This window comes from Macaca fascicularis, chromosome 10, assembly GCF_037993035.2.
Source record: "Macaca fascicularis isolate 582-1 chromosome 10, T2T-MFA8v1.1".
Lineage (NCBI taxonomy): Eukaryota > Metazoa > Chordata > Mammalia > Primates > Cercopithecidae > Macaca > Macaca fascicularis.
The window spans coordinates 8700880-8721739 of record NC_088384.1 but is presented as its reverse complement, the minus strand read 5'-3'; the positions used below and the strand labels follow the sequence as shown (position 1 = coordinate 8721739).

General features: G+C 54.6%; 1 protein-coding gene across 16 annotated transcripts in view; it reads right to left on the bottom strand.

Annotated features, from left to right (window-relative positions):
* Positions 1-4573: 4573 nt before the first annotated feature.
* PACSIN2 (protein kinase C and casein kinase substrate in neurons 2) overlaps positions 4574-20860 on the bottom strand; it is a 144885-nt gene continuing 128598 nt past the window's right edge. For 9 of the 16 annotated variants that reach the window (XM_074003593.1, XM_005567083.4, XM_065522037.1 and 6 more), the window contains 6 exons: positions 19558-19733; positions 16977-17097; positions 13577-13698; positions 11368-11490; positions 10614-10810; positions 4574-6257 (listed from right to left, as the gene is read on the bottom strand). In XM_074003593.1, coding sequence (XP_073859694.1) covers positions 6145-6257; positions 10614-10810; positions 11368-11490; positions 13577-13698; positions 16977-17097; positions 19558-19733 — 852 coding nt within the window. In that variant the 3' untranslated portion in view covers positions 4574-6144. The remainder of the gene's footprint in view (positions 6258-10613; positions 10811-11367; positions 11491-13576; positions 13699-16976; positions 17098-19557; positions 19734-20860) is intronic. The other 7 variants (XM_074003599.1, XM_065522041.1, XM_074003598.1 and 4 more) reach the window with 1 other exon arrangement.

The following is a 20860-nucleotide window of genomic DNA, read 5'->3' as shown; positions in this document are numbered from 1 at the left end:
GAGTGAAGTTCTGCCTCAAAAAAAAAAAAAAAAAAGAAAGAAAAGAAAAAGAAAATGGCACATGTGCATATATATGATATATGTTAGGAAAACGATTAGAAAAAAATGCACCCCAATGTTAGCAATGTAACCTGTGGAAGTCAGGATCACAGATAACTAATGTTTTTCTGAATACCTTTGCTAAATTTCCAAATTTTCATCTGAGCCTTTGTTCCTTTTACAATCAGGAAAAAATAATTAAGATTGCTATTGGAAAATACCGTAAAGGGGCAGGGCCGCCTGGCTGTCTTTGCCCAGAAGCGGCCAGTGACTGCATACAGTTCATGTGCCCTGAGGCGGCTGCCTTGGTGATCCGAATGCTGTTGAGCTTGGGGACTTTTAGGTCCTGGTAGCCTAACCCTAACCCTAAGGCGCTCTGGGTTTCTGCAACCTTCGGCAGGTCTAGCACCTAATATTCCGCTCACGTCTGAGTTTTAGTCCACTGACAGTGCTGGTGTCCTTTCCCCCAAAAGAGTGACGTCACTTATTTAGTTCATTTCTTCCTTCCTTCCTTTCCTAGCCCTTTCCACAAAGGATTTGGAGATGCCTAAAACAATATAATCTGGATTTCATAGGATGGTCCTAGATTTGTTGCATTTTTTTTTTTTTTTTTTTTTTTTTTGGTTTAGCGCCACAAACATGGGCCAGAGGGAAGATGAACACTGTGGTTCCTCTGACCCTCTGCCTGGTGGTGGTCATGCCTGGCCAGAAATGAGCCTTGCACCTCAACTGCAGGCCAGGCCAGATTTAGCTCAGCCTGGGCACATCCTCCCAGGTGTGGTGGAGCCACCTCCATCCTGACCCTGGTTCTTTTCACTGGCTGGCCCCTGGAGCTGACTCTGTCCTGGCCTGAGGGCCCCTCTGCTTGCTGCCACCACAGCGGCCACAGGGATGCAGCCCATTTATTTGTAAAACCGAGGCCCAGAGAGTGGCCTGTGTCTTCCACAGGTGACTGGGGAAGGGCTGGGGAGGGGCACAGACCTTCCCTGCCTCAGAGGAGGCTTAAGGAAGGGTGGGCAAGGGAGGGGAGCAGATCGGGCAGCCACTACTCTGGGGGGACCTTGGACTGTGAAAAGGGGTGGGGGAAGGAAAGCTTACAGGGCACCCAGAGGCTAGGGTGCCCACCTGGCAGGATCTCTTGGCTTCTGAGCACCCCTTAAATTATCCTCACTTGATCATCCCTATTTTATTGTTGTTGTTTTGAGACAGTTTTGCTCTTATTGCCCAGGCTGGAGTGCAATGGGGCGATCTTGGCTCACCGCAACCTCCACCTCAAGGGTTCACGCGATTCTCTTGCCTCAGCCTCCCAAGTATCTGTGATTATAGGCGCCCACCACCACGCCTGGCTAATTTTTTGTATTTTTAGTAGAAACGGGGTTTCACCATGTTGGCCAGGCTGGTCTCGCACTCTTGATCTCAGGTGATCCACCCGCCTCAGCCTCCCAAAGTGCTGGGATTACAGGCATGAGCCACTGCGTCCCGCCAATCATCCCCACTTTTCAGCAAACGAAGCTCAGGCATTTTCCGTTTGTCTGTGGTCCAGCCTCCCATCCAGGTGGGGACTCAGGGACACCTCCTACAGGAAGTCGGGGAATGGCTCAAGGATTGAGCAGTGCTCTGATCTCTGAGGCCTTGGAGCCCGGGTTGGGAGGCCTGAGACTTCTAAAACCCACCACACATTCTCAGAAGCCAACTCTGGCCCTTTGTCTCTGGCTGTCCCATCATGGTGTCAGAATAACGCAGGTCCTTCTCTGAGCCTACCGGAGTTTCCCAAGGGCAAGATTGGTTTCTCTTCATGTTTGTCTTGGCACAGCTGAGTCTCAAATACAGTATGTGCTCAATAAATGCATGGTGAATGAATGATGGCCCAGTGGATACATAAGGAGAGCCAGCTGATCCCCCACCAGGCTGGGCCACTCAGGGGTCAGGCCTTGCTCAGCTTCCCAAAGCATGTGGTCTGAGCCCACGGGGAAGTCACTGCGTCCTCTCACTTGTCCCCTCTCCCTATGAACTACGGGGGGATTGGTCAGGTGGTCCACACGAGTTCTTCCCAACCTCCCCCATCCCGACTGGGCCTTCGCTGCCTGTGTCTGAGTGGACCAGGATCTGACATCAGGGCCCAGGATGCAGAGGCCAGCCCTGTTCTCCATCTGCAGGGACCTCCGAAGGTCCAGTTTTGGCACAGGCTGCAGCAGAGCCAGATCCCTACTCCCGTCACTTGGCAGCACTTGCTCACCCTCCCGACATTTCTGGGGTGTGAGAAGGGTGAAGAGGGATGATGAAATACCCCTGTCCTGAGGTCCAGGGAGCTTTGGCCCAGGAGAGGGCTCTGGGGCTAACGCTCCCCCTAGTGTCAACTCAGGGGCCTTAGGGACCTGAAGAGATGTGGACAGTTGGTGGCAGCACTGATCCAGGGTGGTGGCTGTGGGAGGTGGGAAGGGCAGCTGTGGACGGCAGAGAACCCTGGGCCCCGGCCTATGGTGTCACTCATAATCATGACAGTGACCAGCTCATGAGTGCCTGTGGCCTTTTTCTTTTTTGAGTCTTTCTCTGTCGCCCAGGCTGGAGTGCAGTGGTGCGATCTCGGCTCACTGCAAGCTCCACTTCCCGGGTTCACGCCATTCTCCTGCCTCAGCCTCCCGAGTAGCTGGGACTATAGGCGCCCGCCACCACACCCGGCTAGTTTTTTGTATTTTTAGTCGAGATGGGGTTTCTTTTTTTTTTTTTTTTTGAGACAGAGTCTCGCTCTGTCACCCAGGCTGGAGTGCAGTGGCCGGATCTCAGCTCACTGCAAGCTCCTCCTCCCGGGTTTACGCCATTCTCCTGCCTCAGCCTCCCGAGTAGCTGGGACTACAGGCGCCTGCCACCTCGCCCGGCTAGTTTTTTTGTATTTTTTAGTAGAGATGGGGTTTCACCATGTTCGCCAGGATGGTCTTGATCTCCTGACCTCGTGATCCGCCCGTCTCGGCCTCCCAAAGTGCTGGGATTACAGGCTTGAGCCACCGCGCCCGGCCCGAGATGCGGTTTCACCGTGTTAGCCAGAATGGTCTCGATCTCCTGACCTCATGATCCACCCACCTTGGCCTCCCAAAGTGCTGGGATTACAGGCATGAGCAACTGTGTCTGGCCTTTTTCTTTTTTTGAGACAGTGTCTCGAGAGCTCTGTTGTCCAGGCTGGAGAGCAGTGGTGCAATCATGGCTCACTGCAGCCTCAAACTCCCGTGCTCAAGCAATCCTCCTGCCTCAGCCTCCCAAGTAGTTGGGACTAGATGCATGCACCACCACACTCAACCAATTTTTAAACTTTTTGTAGAGGCAGGGTCTCACTATGTTGCCCAGGCCACCTTTTCTTCTTGCTCTAACTCTCCAACTGGAAAAATATCACTTCTACTTGGGGAAACTGAGGCCCAGAGATGAGGTCAAGTTTGCAAGCTGGCCTCTGAGGGCAGGGTAGGAGAGGGGAGGTGGGCAGTTAAGAGGCCCTGCCAGATCCCTCATCGGGGGGCTGTGTGATCTGGCCTTAGAGTGGAGGTTGCTTCATCCAGCTCAGCGGGGGCCACGGTCTCGCCACGGTGTTTGGGCAGTGACTGAGGCCAGGGGCACCAGGAGCCTGCTTGTGACCCGCCACCTCCCCTCCCAACCCCGTTCTGCCTGTTTGCAGCCTGGGGCTGTGGGCCAAGCTGGGCGTCCGCCCCAGGCTGCAGGGTTCCAGCTCCTCAGAAGCTAGGAGCAGGGGACCTGCCACCCCTCAGACAAGGAGGCTGGGTGACACGGACCTGTCCCCTACCCTTGCTGAGCCGGGACAAAGCCACACTGCAGGGGCAGTTGCCTGCCTCACTCCGGGTGCTCTGTGAGGCCCCATGCCCAGCTGGCGTGCTTTTCTGGGCAGCCTTCCCAGGGCTTGGTGAGCATGGCCACAGCCGCCCTCATGTCTTGCTTCTCTCCCATCTTCAAGCCAGCCGAGGCTGCCAAGCCAGGCCTCCTCCCCCCTCAGTTTCTCCAGCGAGGGAAGGGGTTCCTCAGGGATTTCGCTCAGTGCCTTGGGCTGGCTGAGACTCCTCAAAAAACCCTGGCTGGCTCTTGGAGCCTCTGTTTCCTTGGCTGTAGAATGGAAATGGGGGAGACTTGCCCATACCCCATGGAGATGTTTGGAGATGCACTTGCAGATAATGTAAGTAAAAAGTGGACAGCACACGGTAGGTGCTCAGGAAAATGTGCTCAGAGGAGAGTTATGGGTGACACCAGTCTTGTCCTGCTGTTTGGGCTGGGGCAATAGAGAGGCGCCAGCCAATGCCTGCACCGTGGGGAAGCCCAGGTCAAACAGCAGCAGGTCTCGGGGAGAAGGGAACCCCAAAGGGCTCATGTGCCTCAAATCCCCAACCTCTAGTTTGGCAGGGGCAGTGGGCCATGGCCTTTTGGGCAGGGGTCCTGTGCCCTGGATCTTGCCCAGCTCCAAAGCTAGTAAGCCCCAGGGAGGCCACCCCCACCAAGTGAAGTGGGCGTGAAGACAGATGATGGCAAAGGGACTTCCAGATGCACGAGATCAAATGTTTATTGATTTTTTCCTAAAATACTATACATTTAAAGGAACTCTTCAACTGAAAAGACGACAATTTTTGGTAAATCTGTAGCACAGAAATGAGGATTTCTGCTGGTAAGTTCTCGCGACAGACACAGACACAGGTCCACTTTCCAAGCAAGACATCTGCTCACTGGGAACAGTAAATGCATAGCTCGTGATGGCGGTGGGCACTGCTGAGTTACATAAAATACAGGTTCTCCCCCACCCCCGGCCGCCCCATGTGACCACAGTGTAGCTCTGGCTGCAGCACCTGCTCCCTGGCGACTCTGGGCAGCCGGAGAGACTTGTGCGGTGGGTAAGACCCAGCTTTTGTTTGCACACAAGTAATAGGACGACTGAAATCTGCAACTACTGCAAAGTCGCGGGCACTTTTACAGTGTTCTGCTACGGAACCAGGACAAAGGCCAGTCAGAAGCCGGACCAGCAGTCAGCCGGTGATGACAAGCCTCCCTCCAGCAGGCACCACGTCGGAGAGGCCCCAGGCCCACTGAGCCCAGGAGGAGACCCAGCTGGCCAGCCAGACCTGTGCCCGAACGCCACAGACTTCAAGCAGTTTACAAACGAAACTCACTGTTAAATCTCATTAAAACAGTAGATGAGTGCTTTAGATTCTCTGAATATCAAATAATATATACAGATATACACTGAGACATGACAGTCTAATATAAAGCATCTTTATCTACAGATGCATTTGCTTGAAAAGTTAGTCTTCTTTTTAACTCTGAATCACTGATAAAATTGTTAATTTGCAAAAGAGTATAGTTTTAAGCAAGAATAGAGTGAAAATAATTTTTAAATATGGCGATTTGGGGGAGTTCTACCGAAGGTTCTATCTAAAGCTTCCATTCAGATGCCCAAAAGCACAAAGAGCATTAGCATTCCCAACAGAAACCCGACCATAACCCGGTTCCATCTTCCTGCTACAATCTGTTTCCTCAAACATCATCTGCCACCTGAGGCTAAGCCTACACATGGCATGGCTAACAGGGCATGGGAATAGGGAGATCGCTTCCTCAAGACTGGTGTGCATCAATCTGTGCCATAATTTAAGTAGAAATGAACAGGTGTATAAAAAAGTATAACTGTACATAGCCTTTAAATTAAAAACCTCAAAATCTTCACTCAGAAAATAGGATGTAAGCTTGTTCATTTAAGTTGCAGGTGATGGAGTCGTCAGAGAGAGTAATCAGTGGAACAAGATCAGTGTAACCCACCATTGACTCGGAAAGGAGAGACAAAGTCAAGAACATAGAGATCCATGATAGGCCAATAGGCACAGTGGGCGGGGAGGGGCAGCTATTTCTGTTGTTCTGCGTCTTCCTGCGCTCAGATCCCTCCAGCTGCACTCGGAAAGGTGCCGAGACCCAGGCGAAATGACCAGCTCATCTGCCTTCCAGGGACACCATGAAGCCAAGAGCAATGGAACCATCATCTCTTGCAGGAAAAGGAGTGGATGCCCACATGGCTGGCTGAAGCTCCTGGGCCCGCCGCCTCCGTCCCCCGCTGGCCTGACCCCTGGCTCATCACTGGATCGCCTCCACATAATTTGCCGGGTATAGGCCAACTTGCCCGTTGTCCAATCGTCCCTTGCACCAGCCCTGCTCATCCTCGTCCTCCATCTTGGTCAGCTCGTCCCCTGTAAGACAAAGAGGGAGCCGTCTCCATGAGAGGGTGTGACACCGATGGTGGGCTAGAGAGCCGCATTCACGAGCTTCGGGCCCACAGAGAGTGGAAGGCCAGGCATTCTGTGGCGGGAAGGCCGAGGGCCTGGTCATTTCTCTACTAAATGCATTTTAAGTTGCCTCTTTGGTCATGGGCCTCTGACAGATCTAGAGATGACAGTCTCACACAGTAATTTAGAGCAAGCAGCTCTCAGCTGCCACAGTGGCTCCCACTGGGACTGCAGCATCGAGCTCCATAGGGCTGTGCCTTCCTCACCACCCTGGCCAGGTGGCAGGAATTCTCCCTCGGTTGTGCCCCTCCCTCACGCTGGGCCTCTTCTGTCCTCCCTACCAGGGCCCCGGCCGCCTTTCTCCCAGCAGCTGTCTCTGGGGTCTCTCCGCCTTTGTTAATCCCTCTCCTCTGCAACTTCCAGGCTGCGAGAGGGGAAGGGACCACGTCTGACAGTCATACCTGTCATTCTATCCCCAGCATCTGGCTGAGGACTTGTGCACGGTGCCATGTGTCAACCCTTCCTGACACCCTGAGATAGGAGCCCCTGGCACTGTTCTGGAATCTCCCTGTGGCTCTAATGTATTAACGTGGTTCCATTTATCTTCTGCTTGTTCCAGCCTGAAGGACCTCCTACTTCTGGCCAGGCCTCAGGTAGAGGAGGAGATACAGAGATGAGAGGAACTGATGGAGACTGGTCTCAAGGAGGCAGACTAGGATGGTGAGGAGGAGGTGGCACTAGGGCGGGGCCCCAGGTCTGGCATTTGCCAGGTTAGGGAAGCAGAGCAGCTCAGAGCCCAGGGGTGGGCAGGGCCCGTGTGCTTCTGGCTGGTAACTCACTGCAGGGAAGGCCAGTTGGGCCTGCTGGCTCGGACCTTGTCAGGAGCAAGCAATTGGTGGGAAAGAAATAGTCCCGGTGCTGTTTGGCCTTTATTGTTAAGTTTGTAGTTTTGTAACTCGCTTGGGCATCTTTTTGTCCATTTTTCAGAACTAGATGCAGTTTTCCCCCTGGTTTAGCATTTCCCTGATGCTTTGAATTTTGTATGGCAGCAATGCTGGTCAAGATGCCTGCGGAGCTAACGCCTGGGGCTTTCAGTGCTCCCCGGACTGCCTGGGCTCAAATCCCAGAGCCACCACTCACTGGCTGGGAGACCTGGACCAACTGCCTCCACTCCCTGGGCCTGTGGCCCTCATCTGTGGACTGGGGGTGCTGTGAGGATTAAGTGTTAAGACACCAAAGAACCCTGGGAGGGCGGGACACGCGTAAGCACTGGCTCAACCTCCCACTGTCATGCCACTTCTGCCAGAGCAGTGCTCCTGAAGATCTGACCCAGAGGCATTAGGAGCAGACGCAGGGGCCACAGGGCAGCAGCCGTGATGAACCACCATCTCTTCCCCTGCTTTGTGCCTTGGGCCCCTGGCGTTTCTTTTGTCCTGCCTTCATGGGCTGCTGTGCTCACAGGCCTGGCTCCAGGCTACCGAGGCTAGGATGAGACCTGTAGCCCCACACTACCATGTGGCAAACAGCCAGAGCACCGCAAGAGACAGACGTAAGTCAAGCCACACCGGTTGGGAGCTAATTTTGCATTGTGAAAAAGCAGGATAACACAGAAAATAGAACGAACAGGAAAGCTTTCACATTGTGCAAATGTGAACTGGTGATTAGAAGGTTCATTTCAATCAGTTTGCTTTTGACAATTTACTTGAATCTGGAAGAAACATTTTAAACCTACAAAATTACTGTCAAACCCAATAGGTAGGATTGAAAAGGAGTTAGAAATTATAAACAAATAAACCAACAAAGTCGGGGGTAACAACCCCAACCAAAGATATCAGAAACTGGATGAAGATGGCTTAAAGGCACATTAAAAAAAAATCCCAAAAAACAAAACCAAAAAAACCCAACTTCTCAAACTGGGCAGAGGCAGCTAGCTGATAACCAGCCCAGGGGATGAGTGTCTGGGGACAGCAGGGGGGCATTTTGAGTGCTGAGGGAAGGAGGCTGAAGGCTGGTTAGAAGCTAGGCCATTGGGCACAGCCCCCAGGCCCTGGCTTCCCTGCTGAGTGGGGGATTGGGGTGCTGGTGGTAAGGCAGCCTTTCCCACAAGTGTAGCCTAAGGGCAGGGGCACACCTCAGCCTATGTGGGTTGAGTTCTGGCCCAGTTTCCCTCTTGGAGTGGTAGATGCTGCTTCTAGGGGAGCTTCACAAAGAGGGCAAGAGAGAGGGAAGAATCTGGGTTGCTGTTGAGTCTGCTTTGGCCCTAGGCCACTCCATCTTCCTTAGGTGCTACTAAGATAGCAATTTTCCTTTTTTTTTTTGAGACAGAGTGTCACTCCATCACCCAGGCTGGAGTGCAGTGGCATGATCTTGGCTCACTGCAACCTCCACCGCCCAGGTTCAAATGATTCTCTTGTCTCAGTCTCCCCAGTAGCTGGGATTACAGGTGTGAGCCAACAAAGGTGTGGGCTAGGACTGCATGACTGTACCCCAGCTTGGCTAACGGAGTGAGACCATGTCTCTATTAAGAATAAAAAAAAAAGATTATCATTGAAGACCATTCAAAGAAGAATAAGACATTGGACAGCAAGTCTTCACAGGTAGAGCACACATAATCAGGATCCAGGCTGTTTTATAAAACTATGGTTCCTGCTCCTGGCAACACAGGAATGTGTGTGGGTTGGTATGTGCATGGTAGGTGGGGGCAGGTAGATGTGCACACACACAAGTTGCTACCTGAGACAAGGCCCTACCTGGTCCAGAGGCATGCCAAGTGCTACTCCAGGGTCTGGGCAAAGCTGTGGCTTTCCTAAGGGCTTCTCTGGCAGTTGGGGACCCCTGGAGAAAGGCTTCCCTCAGGGACCTACAGGGCAAGCAGCTCCCAGAGTACACATGGGGGAACCTGGTGGTCCTGGCCAACAGCTTCTCCAGATGCCCTTCTGCGTGACTAGCCAGTGCCTTGCAGTTCACAGCCTTGGCCCAGCGAGGGGAGGCGTCCAGGCACTGGCTTGGGGGCACCTCACTATTTCTGAGTCTTGGCATTGGGCATCTGCTACTATTTTTTTTCTTTTTTTTTTTTGAGACCGAGTCTCGCTCTGTCACCCAAGCTGGAGCGCAATGGCACAATCTCAGCTAACCATAAGCTCCACCTCCCAGGTTCAAGTGATTCTCCTGCCTCAGCCTCCCAAGTAGCTGGGACTACAGGCAGCCGCCACTATGCCCTGCTAATTTTTTGTACTTTTAGTAGACAGGGTTTCACCCTGTTAGCCAGGATAGTCTTGATCTCTTGACCTCATGATCTGCCCACCTCAGCCTCCCAAAGTGCTGGGATTACAGGCGTGAGCCACTGTGCCCGGCCTACCTGTTTTTTTTTTTTTTTTTTTTTTTTTTTTTTTTTTTTTAAGAGATGGGGTCTTGTTCTCTCTTCTAGGCTAGAGTACAGTGGTATGAACATGGCTCACTGCATCCTCTTGGGTTTCAGTGATCCTCCTGCCTTAGCCTCCCAAGCAGCTGGGACTATAGGTATGCATCACCACACCCAGCTAATCTGCTACTTTGGTTTGTTTATTTATTTGAGACAGGGTCTTGCTCTGTTGCCCACGTTGGAGTATAGTGGTACAATCATGGTTCATTGCAACCTCAATCTACTGGGCTCAGGTGATTCTCCCACCTCAGCCTCCCACATGGTTGGGACTACAGGCACGTGCCACTAAAATCAGCCCAGCTAATTTTTTCTTTTTTTTTGAGACAAAGTTTTGCTCTGTCACCCACGCTGGGGTGCAGTGGTGCGATCTCAGCTCACTGCAACCTCCGCCTTCCAGGTTCACGTGATTCTCCTGCCTCAGCCTCCTGCGTAGCTGTGATTACAGGTGTCTGCCACACACCTGGCTCATTTTTGTATTTTTAGTAGAGACAGGGTTTCACCATGTTGGTTAGGCTAGTCTTGAACTCCTGACCTCAAGTGATCTGCCTGCCTCGGCCTCCCAAAGTGCTGGGATTACAGGCACGTGTCACCATGCCTGGTCTAATTTTTCGTATTTTTTGTAGAGACAGGTTTCGCCATGTTGCCCAGGCTGGTCTCAAACTCCTGGGCTCAAGCGATCCTTCCACCTCGGCCTCCCAAAGCTCTCGTACTACAGATATGAGCCACAGCATCCAGCCAATTGGCTGCTTTTGACAATGAAGCCAGGGCACTGGGGAAGGGCCTGCAGTGACTCACAAGTGAAACTAGCAAGAACTTTTCCAGACTTAAAAAACAAAAAAGAGCCCCCCACCTGCAGGTGGGAAGCCCTCCTCCCCTGGATGCCGGGGGAGCCCACCTACCAGCCTTGAAGCTCAGCTCATCGTGCTCCTGCCCCTCGTAGTCATACAGGGCCCGGACTCGCACTTCCGTCCCCGAGGTGGCGTCGTCGTCAAATGGATTCGAGTCCCCATTGGCATCCGTGGAGGAGAAGGGGTTGTTAGACTCATCGTCTGACCAGTCGGTGGGATAGCTCTGGGTCTTCTCGTAGCTGCTGACACTGCAAGAAAGGGGAGGCCACAGGGCTGTCAGCACAGGGCTGGCAGAGGGTGTGAGGCCCCCGCCCCTGCAAGGGGAGGGCACTGGAGCCTTGGGGCTCAGGGCTGAGGGCTCCTTCCGAAGGAGCACAGGTAGAGCCAGTGCTAGTGCGAGTTCATGCCATCCACACTCATCCTGAGCCACCAACAGGCTTTCCAGGGGCAGGCGGCTGGAGATGCCCACAGCAGAGGCCAACCTGGGGCCTCGCTCTCTAGTCCCCAGCACAGACTGCGTGCTTTTTTGTTTTCCTGTCATGGTGCTGCTGGGGCCTTGAAGGGTTAACAGAGGACAGAAAAAAAGCAACTGAAGATTGTTAGCTGTGCCCTCCCCGAGGAATGGGGGTGCCAGAGAGCCTGTGCACCAGCAGGCGGTAGGCCTGGGTGCAGCACGCCAGGTGCCCACTTCCTGCAGAGCTTCGTGCATTGCTGAGTGCTCAGGGGTGAGACCCCTGGACAGAGAGACAGAGGGAGAGAGACAGAGCGAGCGAGGTGGGACCAGAGGAAGCGTTTGTTCACCAACTTTTTGGCCTTAGTGTCCTCCTTCTCACTGACGGTGCTGCCCGTGTCGTCCTCATCCTCGAAGGGGTTGTAGCTGGACTGTGACTGCGCAGACTGGGCGGGGTTGCTCGGGACATTAAGGGTGCTATGGAGAGAGAGAGCTTTCAGGGGATCCCAGCTCTGCAGGGGCCCATGAGGGTCCTGGCAATTCTTAGCTGCAAGATCTCAAGGGACAGATCAGCTCCTCCTGTGACTGGAGGGGACCATGGTGTTTCAACAGAAAGGTTACTGTGGCAGAATACGGGCAATAATACTTCAGCTGTGAAACATGGTCCAGGAGCCTAGGAGAGGACTTAGTTTCCCTTTTCCTTCCTTGCACCTGGAGACAGTCCGTCCAGAGCAGGGGCCCTGGGGTGGTGGGTGACAAGCCACAGTTGGAGCAAAAGTGGTTTCCATGTTCAGGGCTTCTCCCCTGTCCTGGCTCCTACCACCGTGAGCTGGGGGGAGGTCAAAGAGCCCCTTGGGGTCTCCTCTGAGAGTGATAATTTGGGAGGGGCCGGCTCTCATGGATGAGTGGGAGAGGCCTCTGAGCTCTTCAGACCACACGGCCTCCTCCTGACTAGTAAGGGGTTCAAGGCTCACTCTTCTGCTCTGTGGGGCTGGAGCTTCCAAAATCAGGGCCAGGGCCTGCTGCACAGTCTTTTCTAGGCATAAAGAAGGATTCCTTTGGTGCTCCAGAGGGAAAATCCAGTCATGCAATTGCCTACTGTGTGCCAGGCCCAGTGTGGGAGCCAGAGAGATCTGGGCCAAGCTCTGCCTGAGGGCTGGGAGCCGGGAGCTAAGTTACGCACTACGAAGACCACAGGGAGACCGTCAAGCAATCAGACAGGCACCAAGGGCCGTGGAGCCCCACCAAGGAACTGATCCTATGGACCGGGCTACCCTGGCCAGCAGCACCTTCTACTTCCAAGACCAGGGCCTCAGGGCACAGGCCCCCAAAGCACTGGACGGACGGCTCAGCCTGAGCACCCACCACTCCAGAACCAAGGAAGGGAGGCGAGGACATGTCTCCAATGCCACCAGAGTGATCCTGAGTGGCCAGTAACTGCCTCATCCGCTTCAGCCTGGCAAGGGGTACTGGACCTAGGCCTGCTGGAGGCCAATATCCAGGCCACACGTCTGAGCTCACCGGCCCTCCTCCCTCCTTGGCACCTTTCTCTAGCGGACTGTTGTGAGAGGGCACTGGTGGGGGCGGCTGAATTGTGCAGCAGCCCTGGCCAGCCCACGGTCCCCAGCGTCTCCTCTGAGGCAGTGTTTCTTCTTTCCCATTCCCACCCCCAAGCATTACAGGTGCTGGCCTGATCCCTGGGACAGGCACTTACCGCCGAGCCCACCCGCCCAGACAGTGTGCACAGCAGCAGAATGATGACAGCCACACCTGCTGGGAAGCCTGGCTGGGGGCTTCAGTGCCTGGGGCTGCAGGAAGGCCATGGGAACCTGCGCTGAGCCTTCTTAGGAAGCCCCAGTATGAAATGACTATTACTGACTGTGACATGGAGGCCTCTGGGCAGGTCCTGTAGGAAGACCTCCTCTAGCACACACTTTCCAGAAGGTTCTAATGACCACAGTGCCACCCTTATATCTCTCGTTTTCAGCCAGTGACTAAGTCAGAAATAACTAATGCTCCTAGCAAAGAGGTAATTTGGAAGGGAGATGTCTGGCAGTCCTCTCCTGTCCCTCCCTTGACTGGCACCTGCACGTAATACAGAGTGAGCACGAAACTCAGCAGGACCTCGGCTGCCCAAGGGAACCAGGGTGGCACCTCCACCAGTGTCCAGGCAGGGCGGTGCTATCCCTGGAGACATGAATGCCAGCCCTGTCATCAGCTCCTACCCACTCGGGTCTGAAGCTCAGGGCCAAGGCTCCCTCTCTGGATCTGTCAGCAGCTCTGGCACCAGGCAGGAAGATGACCCTCCCCGGAGATGCCCCAGGCCACGGCCCACAGAGCTCGGGAGCCCAGGAACCTCCCAGGTGTCCAGGCTGGGTCATGGCCCACAGAGCTCGGGAGCCCAGGAACCTCCCAGGTGTCCAGGCTGGGTCATGGTCCACAGAGCTCGGGAGCCCAGGAACCTCCCAGGTGTCCAGGCTGGGGCTCTCCTGGACCATGCAGATTGCCCGGGGGCCCCCCTCCATGGAACGGCCTCTTTTGGATGGAGGTGGCACCCACTCACCTGCTGGGCTTATTCGGCAGAGACTGGTCGCCTGTCTGGTTGATGCCCGTCAGAGTGACACCGTCAGTGGCCTTCTTCTTCTCTCTCCGGCTGAGGGTTCGATTCAGGTCTGCGGACCACTCCTGGGTAACAGGTGCCGAGGGAGAGAAACCGAAGGTTCACTTGCGGGAAGCCACGTCTGTCCTCCATTCCTACCCAGCGAGCCTGCAGTCCGCTCCGTGCATCTGATGTGTAGACTCGGGGCCCCTGCTCTCACTGGCTTCCCGGAAGACCTCGGGCTCCCCACGCCCCACTTATGACTCCAAACGACCCGAGCCCCTCCTCACTGTTCAAAGCAGGGGCACTTCTACCACCACCCCCAGGCCATGCTGCCCCCTCCTAGAGGACCAGTGGGGGTGGTGAGGACCAGGGCAAGGTCCTGGGCCTCCTGATCCTGACCCTGCCCACCAAGGTTCTCAGCCCCATCCCCCTCAGGCCAGCATGGGCCCCTGTGGCCTCCCCAGATGTCGTGCTGAGCCTCCTAAAGTAGACATGAGCCAGCCTCTGAGGCACTTGTCCTGAAGTGCTGAAGATCCTTTGCATCGATGCCCTAAATTGTCCCTGGGCCACAGGGTCAAGACAGCTGGCTTCGGAGACCTGAGCAAGCCTGCCATGTGGAAAAATGGGCCCTGGACTGCAAATAAAACCAGGGCTAGGTGGCTACCACCTGACAGAAGGGGCAGGCAAGCAGACTCACAGTCTCCAAGGAGCAGGGCTCTCCCCTGTGTTTTGCTGCCCTGGGATTTTCCTCTGGGACCTGAGCTCATGCTGGGGCTAACGAAGCACAGCACGCTCCTCCCGGAAGCCTCATGAGTTCCCGGGCAGCGAACGGGCTTCACCAGCTGCACGGAAAATGGACTAGGACAAAACCATGAATGGAGACTGTGTCTTGATTTTCTAGAAGAGTCTGTGCATGCCTGCAGATGTTTAATGAGCTCTCCTTCACCCACATCTCCACCGGTTACCAGACAACTTTGATTAAAACTTGGTGTGGCTGAGTCCACAGCTCTGCTCACACGTACTTACAGAACTTTTATTTTTTATTTTATTTTATTTTTTGAGACGGAGTCTCGCTCTGTCGCCCAGGCTAGAGTGCAGTGGCCAGATCTCAGCTCACTGCAAGCTCCGCCTCCCGGGTTCACGCCATTCTCCTGCCTCAGCCTCCCGAGTAGCTGAGACTACAGACACCCACCACCTCGCCCGGCTAGTTTTTTGTATTTTTTAGTAGAGACGGGGTTTCACCTTGTTAGCCAGGATGGTCTCGATCTCCTGACCTCGTGATCCGCCTGTCTCGGCCTCCCAAAGTGCTGGGATTACAGGCTTGAGCCACCGCGCCCGGCCAGAACTTTTAGGTTGGAAGCCAACTCAGAAGCATCCTGTCTAACCTGTCCATTTGTCAGATGAGGAAACTGAGGCCCTGAAAGGCAACGTGACTTGCCCACGCAGAGGGGGTGGCAGACCTGGGCCCCTGATCCTAAATCTGGGTCACCTTTTTGTCTATTAATTATTTTCTGACTGGAACAGGTTGACTGAGAACTCAATCAGAACCTTAGAGTTCTCCACAGTGACCTCTGAATATAAATTCATCCTGATCAGGCAGCTTCCAAAGGCCAATGGGATCAATACCAAGCTGGTGCTGAAGGGAAGGGCTGGCTTTCAATACCCCTGACAGCAGGGCAGCCTCAGCTGAACTGCTAGGAGCCTGGCAGGGGCAGCACACACACCCATGCGGGCCACAGACACCCTGCACGGCGTATGGCACTCTATGAGTTAGCCGAACGCAGACACTTACTTCATCCTTGTGGCATGAAAAATAAAACAAAGAACTGCATTAGAGAAAGTCAGGCATGGTCCTGTAACAGCTGCAAATGTGCGCACAAGGAACGCACAGGGGCTGGTTCCCAGCCCATGGACCCATAGAGAGAAGGGCCCCCTGGGCTCTGGCTGGGACACCCTCCAGGAGACAGACTGTCAAATAGTCCTCCCCACTGTGCCCTTCTCTGGATATAATGGGCACCTCTAAGGTACCCAAGTGAGTTTCACAGGTGGTTTCCTGTGCCACTCCGGGAGCAGCAAAACCTCGCTGTGTGTGAAACCCCAGCTGTGCACAAAACACATCAGCCAAGGCTTCCTGGTGTGTGGCTCCAGAGGAGAGGCTGGGCTTTGTGCTGTCCCCTCTAGGGCCACTTCCACTCGGGAAGGCTCTGGCCCTCCATGCTCTCCCAGTGCCTCTGTGGAAGGGGCACAGCTGCTCTGCAGCCTCCTCCTGGGAGCAAGTCCTGGGCTGGCACAGGGGAGTGCTCGGCGGCAGGGCCCATGCTGTCATTTGGAGAAACCTTCCTGTTAAGGGCCACAAAAGAAATGCAGGAGTAAGGACTGACAAAACTGCAGGCTACGAGGCCCCAGGAGGCTTCTGGGGGGTGGGCCTGGGTCAACAGCCCTGCATGGACAAAGTCACCATGTTCCCCAACAGCCCCCGACAGGAGATGGGTGCTCTTGTCATTCCCATTCCACACGTGGGAAAACCGAGTCACAAAAAGGGTGAATAGTTTGCTCAGCTTCCCACAGTTGGTCAGAGGTGAGCAGAATCTGAATGCAGCCCGGGCTCTGGCCACTGCTGAGTCGGGGAAGCCACGAGGTCCATGCCCACGGCAGAGGTAGTCGCCCTCAGCATCCCCGCTGGGGCAGCTGACGCCACGTGCTTCAGCCTTAGGGGCAGCAGGACCTTCACCCACTGCCTTCAGGGTGCCAGGTGGGGCCTGGTGACCAATCCTAGGCCTGGGTGAGTCCTGAGATCCCCAAGTCCTTGCATTTCGAATGTAAAGATAATGAAAGGCTCAGACCCACATGATGGGAAAAGAACGTTCATTTTGAATCAGGATTCACTGAATTTACTGCCTGGAGTAGGGAAAAGTCCTTTGTTGGAAGGGTAAGGAGGGCTGCCCACTGAGACCACCTCCCCTCCCCTGGCCCACTGTGAGGGGGGCACTGCGGCTGCTCCCTTCCCGGCCATTCCACAGGGTGAATCAGGGACCTGAGGTCCTGTGTGCCTGCGGCTCCAGGGACTGACTAGGAAGGAAGGGAATGCCAGTGGCCAAAGAGTGACAGTCAAACATTGCCAACTAGAGAGGACATAACTGCAACTTCCCAAGAGGTTCAGAAGGCCTTTGTTAATGCCTGCAGCCCCCCAGGCCTCCATGCCAGAACTTGGTCTGTACTATAGCTATGCCTAAAGACTGCCTGATAAACAGGGCAAACACCAACATAGAGTCTGGAATGAGAACGAGGACATCATCTACCAACTCTGTGGGCCCAGGTCCTCTTCCAGGCCAACGAGGTCATGGGCACACCCTCCTCTTACCTCAAACTGTGGCCAGTTCATGGCCATGCCTGGCCCGTGATTGGCTCGGAACCACCTCAGGTCCTCCACCGCATCAGCTGCTCTGATGCTCTGCTCCAGGTCATGGTAAACGGCTTTGTAGCTAAATCAGAGGGAAACATGGCTCTTTTAGAAGGCAGGGGCCAGCTACCATTTGTCCCAGCCCAGTGCCAGCCAGAGCAGGTCCCATGGTCTCTGCCCCGTGAGGTGGTTTCACAGACAGAGCCAGAACACTCCTCCCTTGGCTCGGGTGGAATATCACGGGCCGCCACGTGCACAGATGGCTTCTAACAAATGAGCTTTAAATCAAACCAGCAAAGCAGGTAGCAATGAATGAGCCCTGCTCTGTGTCACATATGCAAAAGGCACCAGCAGGTGGGCTGCGTGGGCCACCACTCTGTGTGCTCCCATTTAACCAGGCCCAGAGTTGAGGAAGAGAAAACTGGAGGGTGTTAGAAAGTAACCCTCCTTCCTCATCTGTCAGAAAGGCTTTATACCCAGATGTGCAAATGCAGAGTGTGAAGATGACCCAGTGCTGAACACACCCACCAAGATGGGGTGGGGGCCGCCTTCCGCCTGGCAGCCATCGCCGGCTCACCTTCCTAGGAAGCTGCCCTGTGGGGGAAGAGTATGGATCACCGCTGGACCTGATATTTTCACTTATAATCATTATGGCTGGTGAGTCATGTGCTTTCTCTGGGCTTCGGTTTCCTCCTCTGTTGAGTGGACATGATTCCCTCCATCAAGGGTTGAGTTGTGTCCTTCATAGGAGACATGCTGGAGTCCAAACCCCAGTGCCTCGGAATGTGGCCTTATTTGGAAATAAGGTCTTTATAGAGGTAATCAAGGTAAAAGGAGGTCACTAGCAGGAGCCCGAATCCATATGACTGGTGCCTGTATTAAAAGGGGGAAATCCAGACACAGAGACAGACAAGCCTCCGCATGATGGAAGTCACTCCACATGCAGAAGAGGCCGACACAGGCCAGCCCCACCCTGCTCCTGCCAGCAGAGCTGCCTCGGGCAAGTCATTTAATCTCACCCAGCCTCAGCTTCCTCATCGATAAGATGGGGTCAGTGCCACCCACTTTACAAAACTGTCATAAAAATGGAATGGTGGCAGAGCAACAGTGGTGCAATAACTTGCCTTTGATGATTTTTATACAGAGGGAGACAAAAGGAATGTGTTTTTGTGATGCGTCCCTACATGGTTCTGCTAGATGGATGACAGTAGTCCATGCCCTTGAGTTAGCCGGGACCTCTGCCCTGGTGAAGGCATCACAGAAGCACAGATGAGGAAAGCGCAGAACAAACAGCACAGCTTCCATGTCACAATTCAGAACAAACAGCACAGCTTCCATGTCACAATTCAGAACAAACAGCACAGCTTCCATGTCACAATTCAGAACCATGTCTCAGAGGGTATGTGCTGTCCCGGGGGCTGAGAGCCACTAAGCAGTCAGCTGATCACAAAGGGCCTCAAAGAAAGACTGTCCCAGGCACAACCAGCCCAGAAATGCCAGATTCACCCCTAGTGGATCTTAGATATGCCAGCTGCGGCTGGGCACGGTGGCTCACGCCTGTAATCCCAGCTACTCGGGAGGCTGAGGCAGGAGAATCGCTTGAACCCGGAAGGCAGAGGAGGCTGCAGTGAACGGAGATCACGCCACTGCACACAAGCCTGGCGACAGAGCAAGACTCTGTCAGAAAAGAGAGGAGAGGAGAGAGGGAGAGGGAGAGGAGAGAGGGAGAGGAGAGAGAGAGAGGGAGAGGAGAGAGAGAGAGGGAGAGGGAGAGGGAGAGGAGAGAGGGAGAGGAGAGAGAGAGAGGGAGAGGAGAGAGGGAGAGGAGAGAGGGAGAGGAGAGAGGGAGAGGAGAGAGGGAGAGGAGAGAGGGAGAGGAGAGAGGGAGAGGAGAGAGGGAGAGGGAGAGAGGGAGAGAGGGAGAGAGGGAGAGGGAGAGAGGGAGAGAGGGAGAGAGGGAGAGGGAGAGGAGAGAGGGAGAGAGGGAGAGAGGGAGAGAGGGAGAGGGAGAGGGAGAGGGAGAGAGGGAGAGAGAGGAGAGAGGGAGAGAGGGAGAGAGGGAGAGAGGGAGAGGAGAGGGGAGAGGGGAGAGGGGAGAGGGGAGAGAGGGAGAGGGAGAGGGAGGGGGGAGAGGGGGAGAGGGGGAGAGGGGGAGGAAAGAAAAGGAAAAGCAAAGCAAAGCAAAGCAAAGTCAGCTGCATTGGTCCTAGCTGTGGCCCCAGAAAGGGCAATCTCCCTTCCTGCCCAGACCCGTACGTGGAGCTGGCAGAGTGGGCCTGGCCTTATCTGCTTGGGCCAGCAATTGGCTGGGTCAGCCAGGCCTTCCACAGGTCCAGCCAGCCATGCCTGCAGCTGCAGAAACGCTCAGCAGAGGGGCCCTCCCTGCCACGCAGATTACAGAGAAGCAGGAGGCCCTGAGGGTGGTGAGGAGACCTCCTGACAAACGCGCCATCCCAAACCTGGGAGCAGCATCTGAGTTTGCTTTAAAAGCACTTTCCGTTGACTTCAACGACATGTGTGTTTTAGCTCAAAGGAAACTTACCCAGTCACATTGGACAGGTCTAGGTGCTTCTGAACCTCCAGCAGAACCTCCCGGAAGAAGCGCAGGCGTTTCTCCTCGAACTGCTGGCACTGCTCAAACACCTGCTCCATGTTCTCCATGTACTGGGGCGTGCCCTGGTCGAGCTCCTTCAGGGACTTCTCATACTTATCTTTGGTCTAAAGGAAAATCCAGGCACAAGACAAAGGTTCATTTCCATTCGGCCCTTGGCTCACCCCACCCCTGGAGTGTCTCAGGCCTCCCCAGATTCCAATGCAAAGAAAAAACAGGAGCTCTGGCTTCCGACAGACTTCAAGTTCAAGTTCCAGTCCCTCCACTCCTGCAAGGTAAATCACACTCCTGCCATCTGCCCGGTCTCTCAGCTGCAGCAAGGCCCAGAGAGGTAGATGCCGGCAAAGGGCAGTCTCCCCAGAGCTTGGTGTGTGTGGTCTTGAGTGTGCCAAACGCCCATGTCCTCTTTTCCCTGTGGGGAAGGGCTGTGCCTGGCTACCCTCAAGCCTCCCACAGAAAAGGTGGGGCTGGGGCTGAATCCTGCAGCTCTCTTGGAGCCTCACTGTCCTTTATTAGATGAGGACACTCTCTCCTTCACAGTGTTCTGATATGTAAATGATGGGCTGCAGGAAGAAGGCATTCAAAAAAAGTCCTCCTTCCCTTGTCCTTCAGCACACTCCATCCCCCTCACATAGCTGCTCCCTCCCAGATTGTCCCAAGAAGGGGTTTTGCAAGGCAGGAAATGTTAAAAGCAGGTGTGGCCTATCTCAAGAGTATCGAGGGGCAGCTAGAAAATGTGTGAAATTCTGAAGATGTGGCTGAAGTGGGCACATTCATCTGGTGGGGATGTGCCTCGAGGTCAATGGCCTCCCCTCACCCCTCATCTTGGGGACAGGGCCACCAGTTTGATGACCAGGTGGTTTTGTTAGTTGGTGGGATCATGGTCGTGTTGGCCCCCTGGGGTGGGTGAGCGATAGCAGGGCTGGGGCCACCTATTTATTGCAATTCTTTCTACTATGGGGGTAGTCACGGGCTCCATTCGAGTCTAAGCTTTGCTGTCCCTAACAACATATGCAGGGCCTTCTGAGGAAGGAAGGAAGGATGAGGAAGGATGGAGTGCTTCCTGAGCCACTGCAAGCCTATGGGGCACCCGCTCTGCCCCCAGCTGGGACTGAGTCTACCCTGCCCATGAGGCTCCCCTCTTCCCCTCCCAGATGCTCGTCTCTGACTCATGAGGCTCAGGGCCCTGGGAGACTCCGCTTCAGGCTCCAAAGCAACTCCTCTCTTTGAAGCC